This window comes from Halichoerus grypus, chromosome 5, assembly GCF_964656455.1.
Source record: "Halichoerus grypus chromosome 5, mHalGry1.hap1.1, whole genome shotgun sequence".
In the NCBI taxonomy this organism is placed as follows: domain Eukaryota; kingdom Metazoa; phylum Chordata; class Mammalia; order Carnivora; family Phocidae; genus Halichoerus; species Halichoerus grypus.
The window spans coordinates 4,682,969-4,697,578 of NC_135716.1; the positions used below are offsets into that span (position 1 = coordinate 4,682,969).

The 14,610-nt window shown below is 54.9% G+C and overlaps 1 protein-coding gene across 1 annotated transcript in view; it reads left to right on the plus strand.

The window, feature by feature from the left end:
• COL22A1 (collagen type XXII alpha 1 chain) overlaps nucleotides 1-14,610 on the plus strand; it is a 250,581-nt gene that overhangs the window by 125,486 nt on the left and 110,485 nt on the right. Inside the window, exons 23-25 of the mRNA XM_078071952.1 lie at nucleotides 3,122-3,175; nucleotides 11,890-11,943; nucleotides 12,607-12,660. Coding sequence (XP_077928078.1) covers nucleotides 3,122-3,175; nucleotides 11,890-11,943; nucleotides 12,607-12,660 — 162 coding nt within the window. The remainder of the gene's footprint in view (nucleotides 1-3,121; nucleotides 3,176-11,889; nucleotides 11,944-12,606; nucleotides 12,661-14,610) is intronic.

Below are 14,610 nucleotides of genomic sequence, written 5' to 3' on the forward strand. Positions count from 1 at the left end.
TAAGGGGTTGTTTGGGACCAAGCTGAGCAGCTCACTTGAGCTGTTGCTTAGGGATGGGACCATGGATGCTGGACACTAGATCAAAAGACATGTTAGTGTCACAGGGTCATCAATTTCCAAATAAAACATTTCAAATGTTACATCTTTCAGATAAGGAGGAACCTCTGACTGCTTTAGGGGCAGAAGGTAACTTGGACAGAACTTTCTCCCTTTAGGAAGATCGCCTGCCAGTATAGGGTAAATGTATAGACAAGTAATGAAATTTGTAGAAGGCACAGGTTGGCCCAGAAACATCTGGAGGGAAGGTACTGGGCATGTGAGCAGGGTTGACTACTGTGGTTGCAGGCAGGCAGGCAGGATGGGCGGACAGATGGACAGATAGACAGATGGAAGGAAGGGAAGGAGGGAGGGAGGGAGGGAGGATGGAAGGAAGGAAGGAAGGGAGGGAGGGAGGAAGGAAGGAAGGAAGGAAGGAAGGAAGGAAGGCAGGCAGGCAGGCTTCGAAGGGCACTGGGGGCAGCTCCGGATGCTATGGGTGGAGAAGATGTGAATATGAGTGCTGGAGCTGGCCAGAGACATTACCCTGATATTTCTGTGGGTGATGCCCTTTCATGGGTGACCCATGAAAGATGATGCCACATTGTGACCACAACTATGATCACAAATTTCTTCTTTTCCTCTGGTCTCTTCCCACCTTCTTGCTTTTTCCTTCTTGCTGAAACCCTAATGCCGGGATGTTTGCTTCTCTAGGTGCTCTTGCTTCTGTCTTTCTCTCCCTCCCTGGACCCCTGCTGTCTGCACATAATTCTCCTTTTCCAGATCACATCTTTTTACTTCCCTGGTATAGGAGCAACTCCTGCCTCCACGCCTCCTACAGATTTCATGAGCATCTCAGGGGCCCATCCCTCTGAGCATTAGCAGTGTCGTTACACAAGGTCCCCAAACTTGAGGGAAGCAGGGAGCTGCTGAGAGCTTGCACCCCCTCTGAAGATGGTGAGTCATCTGAGGAGAGACACCGGCATTAACCCCAATCAAATCGTCCCATTAGTTAGTAATCCTGCTCAACCACACCCCAGACCTTCACATCCTTCCTGCTTCCCTCTGATCTTTTCGTACTAACCAGTCAATGATCCATTTCTCCGTTTCTTCCACTTAACAGAGTTACTTTGCTGGCCCAGGTTCTGAATTCTGATGGCTCCTCACCAGGCCATTCCACCGACCTTGAGGGAAAATGGTTTATTCATCTTGTAAATAACTCGTGACTCTCAGTGGAATAATGTGGCAGCAAGTGGAGGGGGTGCCTGTCTAGATACCAAATTGAAGATGTCTGGTTTCCATCCCCTGAGGAAGGGGAGCTAGCAGCTCTTAGCTCTCTTGCTATCAGCTCCCCGATGTTTGCCTTCATCAGAGCAGGATAGGATGGAGGCAGACACAGATGCCTCCAGGCCTGGCTCATTTCTGAAGGTGTCTGGGACCACAGTTTGAATTCTACCCGACAAGTGTCAGGAAACACGTTCTGACCTAGGCCTCACTGCGCCTCCGGGCCGCTGTGTTCCGTGGCTCAGGGCCTGCTGATCGGGGCTTCTGAATTGGGTCGGCCTGCTCTCTCTGCAAGCCCACGGATCACCAGGTTGTACCTTCCTGTTCTCGTGCAGCCCCTCCCTACCCCTGTGGCTGCTTCCCCTGCCATTGTCTAGACTCAGTCCCAAAGCAACAATTTATTTAGCCAGCCCACAAATGTTTATTGAGTTTCCACCATGTGATGGGCACTGTTCTGGGCCCACGGGGAGAGCTTTGAACAAAAACAGAGCCAGGCCTTGTTTCCAGAAGGCTCGCAGCCAGGACAGGCAGGCAGGGAATGACCAAATACATATGTACATCGGCAGTGTATCTGAAGCTCCTTAGAGAACATTCCCTCTTCAGCTCACCCAGACTTCCGCCTTGTGCCGCCGTAAATCCCCGAGCCTGGAATTGAGCTGCGTTGATGAGACCCTGCCACGGCGTCCTGTGGAAGAGGCGCCTTGTTTTGTGGCCGTTGTCTGACGCAGAGGTGGATTGCTCGGCAGCTCGGCGTCACCCCACTGCCCTGTGGATGGGGCCACTTCTGGGAGGTGGGGGACGGAGGGGTCCCAGATGCCGTATCCTGGGCTCTGCATGCTCTAAGTGCTCGTGGAGCGTGGACAGGAGGATGGGGAGGGGCTCAGCGGCACACCCCCTGGGCCCGGCTGGGCACAGACCGAGGCAACGGGGAGGCCTCATATGGGTGATCTGACCTCACGAGGGAAACTGTAAGGAGCGAAACTAAAAGGCCGTCATTCCGTCATCCTGATACTGCCTTATATGACACATACTGTGTGCTGGACACCTCAAACCGACCAGCACACCCTTACCGTCCAGAGAGATGGACTCTGAGGTTTAATGAGGTTGGTGAGCCCCACACAATGACCCGCCGGGGTCATGGCAGCAGGTCGAGTCTGACAGTGGCAGACGGGAAGTGGCCGCCACGCCCCGCCCGTCTGTGCAACCCACTTCACCCTCACGGTGAACCTTGTGTAGCGGTGAGAACAGGCTGACTGTCCGCGTGCTCACACAGGATGCCCCCGAGTCAGCTGGGAGTGGGAACAAGCAAAGCTATCTGAAGATTGAAGGATGTGCTATGGTTTGTAAAGAAAAAGGGAGGACCGAGGGAATGTGTGCGTGTGTGTGTGTGCGTGCGTGTGTGTGTGAGATGCTTGCCTATACACAGCACACCTCTGGAAAGACAAGCCAACGTCAGGTAGGGTTGGTTGCTTTCAGAGAAGGGAGCTGAGTGGCTGATGGTGGGATAAGGAGACACTTCTCAAGTATCCCCTTCTGTACCTTTTAAACTTTGGGCCACGTGTCAGCAAATCCATCTAAGTCATGCAGCTGGGATCCAAAGCTGAACCTGCCTGACCCCAAAGCCTGAGTCTTCAGCCCCAATCCCATACTGCTCCCTTGGAGGGCATCCCAGCCGGTGGGGGGCCCCCTGTTCACCTGCGAGCTTGAGAAATCAAGATGGACATTTCCACTGACGTGTTATTACACAGATTCTGGGTGCTACTTGCCTGCTGTTGATTTTGGCTTCTTCTTTTGTACGCAGGGGAGGAAAGGTGAAGTGGGCCCGCCGGGAACCCCTGGATTGCTGGGGCCACAGGTAACTACCAGCTCTGCACGCCCTTCCCTAGGGACTCTGCTTCCTCTGGTGGAAGAAGCAATCGGGTCGCAGTTCTCAGGTTGGTAACTGGTCTTGTATGGTTAGCTCGTCAGAAAGAATGTTCAGAGGGTCCTTTGCCCTCCCGTCTGCCCTGGCTCCCTCAGCCTGCCACTCCTGTGCTAGGAGAATGGCCACCCTGTGCTCCCCTGGAGGAATTTCGGTCTGTCGGAGGGCAGGTGGTGGTGACACCATGGTGACCAGCATGCTGAGAAAGGGAGCGGTGCCCCGGACGAGGCGTCTGATGATGGACAGCGTGCAGCTGGCAGGGCAGAGGCGGGAGGAGGGGCCTTCCGGGCAGGGGCTCAGCTCTACAGGGATGGCTGCTTTGGGACACAGCCTGTGTGCAGGTGCGGGCAGGCCCCCGTGTGGCTGGAGCTCATTGCACTAAGCACGGGGTGGCTGGACCGTGCGTTCAGGATTGGAAGGGGTTCGGCCAAGGGACCAGATCAATCAGAGGGGCTCCCTACTCTAGGAGACGACACCCCCGAGTTCTAGCGTCTGACTTCCTCCACACTGTGACATTGCCCAACTCCCTCCCCCTCTCTGGGCCTCAGTTTACCCACCTGTAAAATGCTGGGGTCAGAGCCCCCTTCACACTCTGCTCTGTGCTGTCTCGCTCCCCAGATGCCCTCCTCCTCCTCCTCCTTGCTCCCCTCACCACCTCCGTCTTTCAGACTCCGCTCTGCCGGGACTTCTCTGGCCCCAAGCTCTGTCCAGCTCACACTGTCACACGTGCAGTGGACCCCACAGCCACCCGCTAGATGGACCGACTCAGGGTCACCATCATTTCCCACTTCGCGGGGCAAGACTCCCAGGTCCAGAGAGACTTGCTCAGGGCCACCGGCTGCTAAGCAGATGCCTCCCTCACTCCCCAGGTGACCTTGGCCCCGAGCCCTCTCAGCCCCCCTTACTTGTAGATGCCGCATCACGATGAGCCCCACCTTAGTGTGGACAAAGTGGGAGAGCGCCGGGCGCCGGGGCCTGGTGGGTGTAGGTGCTCAGATTGCACTTCACGCTCTCTCTCTCTGCCTCCCGCATCAAAGCTTCCTCCCCGTCCTCCTGCCCCAGCCCTCCCTGGATCAATAAACTCGTGAGAAGAGTACCGTGAGCGGGGGGATCAGAGGCCGGGTTCCAATCCCAGCCTCACCACTTTGCGGCCAGGGCAAAGTTGGGGCAAGTTATTTAACCTTCTGAACTTGAGTTATGCCACTTGCGAGAAATACCAATAAAAATCAAAAGGAGGGCAACACTCTAGTTGGAGAGAAGAGCAGTGATGTGGCCCAGGTGATGAGGTCCCCGAGGCCTGGGGGGCACCAGGTGGGGATGCTGTCCTGTTCTTCCGGTGGCAGTGGGAGCCAGCAGGGATGTTAACGGGCTGGTCCCTCTGGCTCTCCCCTGAGCTGCAGCAAAGCAGTGGGCTTCAGCACCCACCTGTTCCTGGACACCTCCCTCTGCATGTGTCGGGCACCAGCAGGGAGGCACCCACCCCAGAGACGGGGCTCTCTGCACTTCTGAAACCCGCTTTTACTGCTCGCTGACATGGGAAGGGTCCTGGGGAGTGATGGGCGCCTTGCCTTCGATGTCAGACCTCACTTTGGCACTTCCTGTTCAGTCCGGAGACGGCATGCAATAAGGGAATATAAAATCAATCATAATTCATGGGCTTCTAAAGATTCCACATTCACTGTGGCATTTTGATGTTAATAGTGAAAAATAGAGTGCTTTTGCATTTGTTTTATTACCTTGCTTTCCAGCGAGCAAAGCTTGTGTATTTCAAAAATTCGGCACACATGCAGCTCCATCAAATTACTTTAAGCTACAATTTTTTCCCCTACCTACAACTTTTTTTTTTTCCTGCTACCTTGGAAAATATAGTCCTTCGTTTCACTTTAACTTTGAAATCACTTTTCTTCATTGAATGTTTACTGAATGCCGGGCATTGAGCTGGATGCCATACATATAAATATGATCAGGCTCTCCACAGCAGGACTTTTGCCAGAAATAGGGCACTCTGATATATCTGGGGATCTCAGCGGTTCAGAGCCAGACAACGTAGAGCTTATAGTGTGGACTGCCAGCATCTTGATCGGATCACTGCCCAGTGGACCCTAAGCTACGTTCCACCCAACCACCCCCAATCTAAGAGGCTGCTGGGGCAGACTTCTGGCTGTCTCCTCTGGTTCCCTCCTCTCAACAAGCTGCATGCTCACCTTTCCTGGCCGTTGCCGCAGTTCCTCTTGTTCAGAGATTCACTGGGTCATCCATTCAACGAGGATTTATTAAGGACCCACTGTGTGCCCGATTCGGCTCTGTGAATCGGAGTGGGGTGTGAAATATGGCTGCCACCGTGCGTGCCTGGAGGAGCCATATGTTAGTGGGGCAGAGAGACTTGCAGGTCGAGAAGACAGTCCAGGGAGCTGGATTCTGGGTGAGAGGTGAGCTAGTCAGCCTCTCTCAGGACCTAGAGGGGGCTCCCACTTACGCCGAGCTGGAAAATCCAGGTTGCTTCTGCTGTAAGGTTTTCTGCTCTGATGAGAAGGAAGGGAGATAAAGTGTGTTTTGTTTCTGCCATTGTCAGACGCTCTTTAGTGCTCATACATAATTGCGACTGTTGTTTAGAACCACCTGTGAGAAAAGAATGTGGATCCCATATAAAACCTAAGGAATTAAGGTTTTAATTCACCGCAGAGTGCACTAGGCCCCAGGGGGGCCAGCATCCTGGAAGATGCTTTGGGTACCTCTTTTCCAAGATGAAAAAAATTTCACCTGCTGGCATGTTTTAGAATAAATAGACACATCCATGATGTTGTAGACAGTGGCTCTTGTATCCTGAGAACCTTTTAGGAAAAATGGAAATCTGTGTCTCATCTGGTCAAGTGTTTGCAAAGGGAGAACTGTTTGGTGTGGCTGTCAGGATGGACAGATGTCCCTTGGATTGGTAGCCAGGGGAGGGGCTGGCCCCAGAGATGGATGGCGGGGTGGGCTTGTGGCTCCAGCCCTCTGCACAGAAATCTGCTGAGGTAGGTAGTCATTACAGCTTTGCCCCCAGGAGCCACATCCGGAGGGGGAGAACGCACAGATTATGAAACCCTCCCAAAAGCAAACATTTCTAAGCCATATAAGCCGAGTGAGTGCCATGCTAATTGGTGCAGGTAATTTTCATCCATCTTCAAGTCCCATCCAGCTTCATGAATCTATGCCAATTGGAACTAGGTGGTTATTGGGGATAAGTATTTGCCATTCCTTTATTAATGATAATTAGGTTAATTGGTTGTTTTTGCACCATCATTGTCATTATGGAGTATGTCAAAGAGCTGCATCACCACCATCGAATTAGAAGGATCAAATGCTATTTCATTAATACTAATTAGACCGAGCGGTTCATTTTTATCAGGAGTTACAACTTCGTTGTTTTTGTTGATAACAATTAGAACCATCATTATTGTGTTGTTAACATTCGAATCTGTTAGCTAACTTGTCGGTCTCGGTAATGATTAGATTAACTGGTTATTTGTATATTTTTATTAATGGGAAAAGGAGAAGAGAGTGGAGCAACACTGTGTAACCTCTGGTGTGCTGGGCTCACGTCCACGCCCCTGTGAATCCACGCTGCGCTGAGAGCAAAGGGCTCCAGCCTTTCTCTTCCAGCTGTGGAGACCGAGGCATGAGCGGAAGTACGTTGCCCAAGTCCGTGGAGGTTGTGTGAGGCGACCGAGCGTTGGGCCCAGGCCCCCCAAAACCAAAGCCCTATTTTTTAATCTCTTTATACCATCATTACTACCACCAATAAAGGTATTCATAGTCAAATAGCTTTAGTTTAAAGTAACCTAATTTATGGTCTGTAATTCAAATACTAGAAGAGCAGACAAGAAGTTGTGCCCTTGGTCAGAAACACTGTGAGGGTCAAGGATGCCTGAACTCCTGCCTGGGTTTCCTGAAGGAGGTGAAGTGGGGAGTGGGCTTTGAGGTGGCCCTCCGTGATTCCCCTGCAGGTCAGCGTCCTCTGTGACTCTGCATCTCCCCCAAGTTCATTCACGTTTGCATTCTTCTCTGCACGCCCCCACACAGCTCCTTCCCAGGCCGGCGGCGCCTGAGTGCTGATCGCAGATGGAGTCCAATCTCCGGGCTCGTCCTGCCCCATCTCCCAAATGATCGTGTCTCTTCTTTCTTTTTTTTTTTTTTTAAAGATTTTATTTATTTATCTGAGAATGAGAGAGAGAACACGAGAGGAGAGAGGGTCAGAAGCAGAAGCAGACTCCCTGCTGAGCAGGGAGCCCCATGTGGGACTCCATCCTGGGACTCCAGGATCATGACCTGATCCAAAGGCAGTCGCTTAACCAACTGAGCCACCCAGGCGCCCCATGTCTCTTCCTTCTTGAAGCACTTCTTCTCTAGGTTTCTGACAGGACAGACCTTTGTTTCTCTGACAGTCCGGCCGCTGGGTCTGGGTCTGCGTTGCAATCTTCCCAGTCTTCCCACGTCCTAAAAGAACTGCACGAGCATCCCACACTTCACGTCCTGCAGAAAAGCCATGGATGCCCCCCTCATCCTCCAGCTGTGGCCCTGCCGGTTTCCCCATCTTGGCCAATGGCGCCACCAGCTTCCTGCTTGTTCTGGGCCAACATAGTCGGGGCGGGGGGGGCGGTCCTTGATGCTTCTCTTCCCGTCACATACCCTAACTGCTGTTAAATCTTGTCAACTTGGCCTTCAAAACATATCCCAGGGCAGACCAGTTCTTGCTGTCCCCACTTCAAAAGCCCAGGTAGGAACCATCACCACTTCTCACCCCCGTTCTCCCCGCCCTCCTCTGACTTGCCCCTTCACACTGACTCAGACTTCCTGCGGGGGCTCACGCCATGCAGGAGGCCAAAACAGTAATAACCCCCCCCCCCAGGGGGTGGCAGTGGGCATGTTGTCCTGTCTGCCTTACCATGTTCAATCTTGAGGAATGGAGGCTTCATGACTCCACCTTAGAGACCGGGGAACTGGACCTTCATAAAGCAAGGGACTTGACATCTGGCTGGGAACTAGCAGATGGGGGTTTCGTGTGCTGGACCCCAAGCGCAGGGACTGGCAATAAATAGGGACCGATACAGGGTCATGGGGCCATAGGTGTAAAGGCCTCATAGAAGGCCAGGCATACAGTAGGCGCTTCTGTCTTCTGTCGGGGGAGTTCCGGGTATGAACGGCCATCCCTGGCCTCCAGGCTGATGGGCCCACGTGGCCAGGTCCTCCCCAGGCCCCATTCCTGCCCCACTGACCCTCCCCCGCGGCTCGCCAGAGGCCGTATCCGAGACCTTCTGAGTCTCCCCCAGAGTGGAGGTCCACTCTGCGAGAGGTGTCTGGTCCCCTGGAGGAGGCTGGGCGCAGCCTTCCAGGATGTGGACATCAGAACCTCCCAAGGCCAGGCGGCTGTGCTGAGAAGAGCCTCTGCCCCCACCCTGTGTCCCCGCATGGTCGTCAGAAGGCACGGTGAGGCCCTCTGAGCAGGGTCCCCAGGGCACCAGCAGTGGGCGGGCTGACTTTGGGTCCTGATTGCTGTTTCCTTCCTCACTACGTGTTTCTCACCTGGACTTACAAGGTGCTCCTTGTCCGTGAGAGGAGTCTGGGGGTGAACAGCCTGCGCCCTCTATGTGGCCCCCAGCTGGAAATTGTTCCCCAGACCCTCTGGCGGCTGTCTGCACTGCCTCAGGCTTCAGCTTCTCTCTGCAAACGGCCACTACAGTTCCTGAGTTTAATTACCGTGTGGGATTTTGCTCTTTTTCCTGAGTTTATGGCATCAGACAAGCAGGTCATTATTAAGCCCCTACTGTGTGCATAGCAATGAACCAGGTGCTGTCGGTCCTTACAAAGGAGGTGGATCAGACATGGTTGAGCCCGTATTGAAAGTTCTGGTCCCACTTAATACGCACACAGTCTTAGGAGAGCACACTGTCGAGGGGGCGCTGGGGCAGAGGGCTCAGACCTGCGTTCCCAAGCTACGTAGACACTCTGCAGGGGTGAGTACAGGGGATGGCAGATGAAGCGACCAGGGTCCTTGCGTCTGAATGCGTTTGTTGCATATCAGTTTCCTCCCGAGTTCCAGTTCTTCCTGTGTAAAATGGGATGGAATAGACCCACCTCGCAGGATTGGTGGCAGACAGAAATGAGACAGAGGGTATAAAGTGCAAGGCAGATGAAGCACTGAGTGGGGGGTGGCCACCCCCCGCCCCTGCCCTGGCCCTTCTCCTACATCTGTGTTTTCTGCTTCCTCCTTGCATGGGTCCCTGCTTCTCTCATTGTGCTTCTAGTATTCTCGCAGTTAGAATATAAATAACCTGGAGTTATTTTAGGTGAGTGATTCCCAGACCTGACAGCGCTTCAGAATCCCTGGGGGAATGTTTCCAAAGTCCCTGCCCCTTGGGCTTGTGCCAGACCTGTCTCAGAGTCCAAACAAGGGCCCGGTACTGTACTTGTAACGAGTTTTCTGAGTGATTCTGCAGCAGCCAGCCTATCGGGATCCTTTGGCCTCAAGTGGAGCACTTACCCTCTCTGGGTCTCAGTTTTCATTATCGCCAGATAAGGAGGTTTAGTTTCCAGTAGATGCTCACTAGCGATCCACTTACTCTAGCATGCTGTGAGGTCACAGCATCCTGCAGGGGGGTTGCAAGAAGCAAAGGAGGAAGGGGAAACAGAGTCAGAGGAGCGAGCTAGCCAGGAGGCCAGCTTCCCGGAGGAATCTGTTTGATAGTGCATGAAGCACTCCAGGGACCATCACGGGCCCTGGAGTGTAAGGAGGGAGGAAGGCTGATGTGTTCAGATTGCAAGCAGAGGAGGGACTCAGAGGAGCCATGTGGTGTGGAGGGAGTATGAGACCCCAGGGGTCATCTTGAAGTTCGAGCAGGTCACCTGGAACGTGCCTTCTGGAGGGGGTCCTGGAAGTGTCACCAGCAGGGCCGTTGCTTGGCCAAGAGGCGAGCAGAGCTGAGCCGGTGAGCCAGGTGGTGGGTCTGTATGGCAGTAGGGGGTGAGGGCACGAGCCTTCTCCGTGCTCTTCCTGGACCCACATGCAGCAGGGAGGACCCTGCCCAGGCTACCGTCCCGCTCTGGAGGGCCCCTCAATTGTGTCTGCTTCAAGCACACATCTCCCAACAAAAGTAGATGCTACCTCCAAAGATGCACCGGGACTGAGCAGCTGCAGGGACCCCAAGGTGCCGATGCTGCCCAAAAATTCCATGTCTGCGCCCATTGCTGACTCACGTGCGCCCCCAGCGGGAGACAAGGCAACGGCCAAGGGAGCCACTTGTTAGTATTTATCGCCCTCCAGTGGCAACGTGGCATCATTCTCCCTGGACGCACAGCTCTCTCCTTAGTGCCCCTTAAATTCGGTTGAAGTCTTCAAACATTCATTGAGCACCTGCTGTATACCAAGGGCTGGGTTTGTGTCTGTGACAGATGCAGAAGGAACAAGAGGGGCCTCCGGCTCAGAGGGCATGTGAGTCAGATGAACACGGTGATACCAGCCTTGAGCATGGAGGAGGGAGTGATTAATGGAGACCAGTGGAACTGGAGAGCGTCAGAGGTGGAGGCATGGAGAAGGGGGGCAAGGAGGGAACGCACACCTGGAGAGAGACCCGAGCAACAAAGCCAGAGCTCGTCTCTGAGAACGTGTGCCAGGCCCCGCTTGGCAGTGACCGGCGTGAGGGTGCAGAGGGGGAGGTGGGGGAAGGGCCTGGAAGGGTGCACAGTGCCGTTGGCAAGAAGGTCATCGTCTGGACTGTGGCGCCGCTGAGGATTCTTAATCCATGGAGTAGTAGCTGGACCTTGTGAAATGAGTGGGTCCTGGGCGGGGGGCTCTCCAGAACCTGTGACTACTTAGGATTCTCAGCTCCTCTCCCTCTCCATGATCCTGGACCTGCGCGACGGCCAGAGGCCCATAACTTCCTGTTTCTGACAGGATGACCTGGCCCGGTGCTTCTGTCCTCCCCACCCGCACCCCTCACCCTCAGTCCCACCGGGGCGCATGCCGGCGGGAGCTCTGGCTTGCGGTTCTGTTCTGCTTGTGGGGCCGGACCTGCGTCTGTTTCTGGCCACGGAAGGTGCCCCGAGTATCGGTGTAGGGAATGAATGAATGAAGCTGCAGAGTGGGTGTCAAGACTGGTCTCCATAGAATCGTCCAGAGAGCTTTCACGAGAACCAGCTCGTGGCCCCACCCCAGACCCTACTGAATCAGGGGTCTGGGGCAGGAGGCCCATGTCATTCACGCCCCGTGATTCCATGCTGACTAGTGCTGGGAAACCACTGTGTTGCAAGATCTTTGTTACTGGCTTATTCCACTGTGTGTGTGCATGTGCATGTGTGTGTGTGTACATGTGTGTAAACATGCAGGCACATATGTATTTATTTTAAATACTCCAGTATTTTAAATGGAAAGAATAGACAACATAACAGTTATGTACCCATCACCCAAGTATGACAGGTGTCAACGTTTTGCAGATTTTACTTCAGATGTTTTTTCTCTTTGCTTTTGTTCTTTCTCTGTTTGAAAATAAAGCATTGCGACGATGAGGCCTCACGGGGTCACCATGTCCCCCTCCCTCCTCCCCTCTAAGGTATTGTCGCCAGGAGGCTGCTCCACACATGATTGTAACCCATGCCCTGCTCTTTCTTTATAGGGCCCTCCAGGACCGCCTGGCGTCCCAGGCCCCCCTGGACCCGGAGGCCCCCCGGTAAGCGTGGCTTTGATTTTCTTCTGCAGGGGCACTTAGGGGAGGGTTTCGTGGCCCGTGGGAATAAGAACATCTCTGTGTGTGGCCATCTGTTTGTCCTTCGTCCAAGAGGAGAGCAAAGGCATAGACGAGGAGGACTCTTACAGCCACCCTCTAGCCTCTGGGCTTTCAGGCCCTGAGAGGAGACTAGAAATACCTCTTGAGCTCATGTAGCAGGTTGGTTGGCTGCTTCTAAGACAGACACGTAGAAGGAGGTATATTAGTCTGGCGATGCCCATTACTGGTTTGTGGTTTGGTGCTGAGACTAGACACTGGTCACATCCTCCCAACACACAATTCTGTGCAGCTGGGAAAGGGCCCCTGTGGGCAGAGGGGGAGGGTGGGGCAGACCCAGCACCCAGCACCCAGGGAGGCCATTCTGCCCATCCTACCAGGTTGGAGCCGATGCGGTGGTGGCCCTGAATGCAGACCAGACACGGAGTGACAACTCTGTGCTCCACAGTGGCCTTCAGTAAGGGCATTCAGAGGCCCTGAGGTGTATCTGCCGCTGCGTGTCCTCATCAGAGCCAGAGGCCTTAGACAGTGCCAGGCAAGGCATTGGGGAAAAGGCCCTGATGCTCCACAGAGGCCAGACTGACCGTTTCCATGTGGTTCCCTTCTCAGGGTTTACCTGGAGAGATTGGCTTCCCAGGAAAACCTGGGCACCCCGGGCCAACGGTGAGTGTCCCGGAGTGTCCCCACCCCCATGCTTCCCTGTCCTCCATTGGTCTATGTTGCGGATGGCCAGGCCCTTCCAGCCAGCCAGCAGGGCTGCTGGCCACTCGCTGTGCCCTTTCTTCCCCTGGCAGGGGGACTGAGGCCCTGGCGCCTGACCCTTTCCTCCTGTGGTGCCTTCCATGAGGTCAGTCCCCTGGGATTGCTCCCCACGGGGCCCCAGCCAGGGTGCAGATGGGGGCACCCTCTCCCCAGGCCACCACCTCTGGTCTCCTTTCCCAGATGCAAATTCAGAAGCCCTTGCTGTTTAAAATGTGGCTTCTTGTGCCTCCGGGACACGTGCAGGGGGCAGCAGAAGTAACAGACATGGCAGGACTCTCCCTGTTCTTGTCCTCATTGCGCTTCCTCACTCCCGAACTCAGAAGATCCTGGGGATCTGGGGGCCTTCTCCTGTCTTTTAAATCCTGAGGCTGGGGCTCAGCAACCTTCCTGTCTGCACGTGCATAATGGGTGTGCCATGGAAGCAGGGTGTGTCTCCTAGTTGGGGCCCTACGCTCTGCAGGGCCCAGTGGTGGGGGTGGCCGGTGACACCACAGGACCGCCGTCATCCTCATAGACCTGTGGGTGACACGAGGCCTCCCTTCACTGGAAGATACTGCCCTACAGCTGGCTGTCTCTCCCGAGGGCCAGGGACTGGGGAAGCCAGTGGAACCCCCAGCCCTGGAGGGGGATGCAGACAGCGGAGAAAAGGTAAAAGCGGTAACTGAGACTGTGTAGGTCCAGCAGCGGTGCCCCCTTGTCATTGGACCTTTGGCAGATCCACTGGTGGCTGTACATCAAGGCCCGCAGGTGACAGGGGCTGATGGCTAGAATGGCGGCATTCTGAGCTCTGCAGAATACCGATGGATATGGACGTCCATGCAGGGGTGTGATGCCCACTCTAAGGGGGCCTGATCCAAACCTGAAACACCTGCTCAACTGCAGCGTCCCCAATGGACACTCATGGACACACAATCACCTGCGGCATCCCCAGCGAACTCTCACGGATACACGTCACCTGCAGCGTCCCCAGCAGACACTCACGAGCACATGGTCACCCGCGGCGTCCCCAGCAAACACTCACGAGCACACGGTCACCTGCAACGTCCCCAGCAAACACTCATGAGCACACGGTCACCCGCGGTGTCCCCAGCGAACACGAGCACACGGTCACCTGCAACGTCCCCAGTGAACAGTCACGAGCACACGGTCACCCGCGGTGTCCCCAGCAAACACAAGCACACGGTCACCCTCAGCATCCCCAGCGAACACTCACGAGCACACGGTCACCTGCAACGTCCCCAGTGAACACTCACGAGCACACGGTCACCCGCGGTGTCCCCAGCAAACACAAGCACACGGTCACCTGCAACGTCCCCAGCGAACACTCACGAGCACACGGTCACCTGCAACGTCCCCAGCGAACACTCACGAGCACACGGTCACCTGCAGTGTCTCCAGTGAACACTCACGAGCACACGGTCACCCGCGGTGTCCCCAGCGAACACTCACAAGCACACGGTCACCTACAACGTCTCCAGCAAACACTCACAAGCACACAGTCACCTGCAGTGTCCCCAGCAAACACTCACGAGCACATGGTCACCCTCAGCATCCCCAGTGAACACTCACGAGCACACGGTCACCTGCAACGTCCCCAGCGAACACTCACGAGCACATGGTCACCTGCAACATCCCCAGCAAATAGTCACGAGCACACGGTCACCTGCAACGTCCCCAGCAAACACTCAGGAGCACACGGTCACCTGCAATGTCCCTAGCAAACACGAGCACATGGTCACCCGCGGCATCCCCAGCGAACACTCATGAGCACACGGTCACCTGCAATGTCCCCAGCGAACACTCATGAGCACACGGTCACCTGCAACGTCCCCAGCGAACACTCACAAGCAC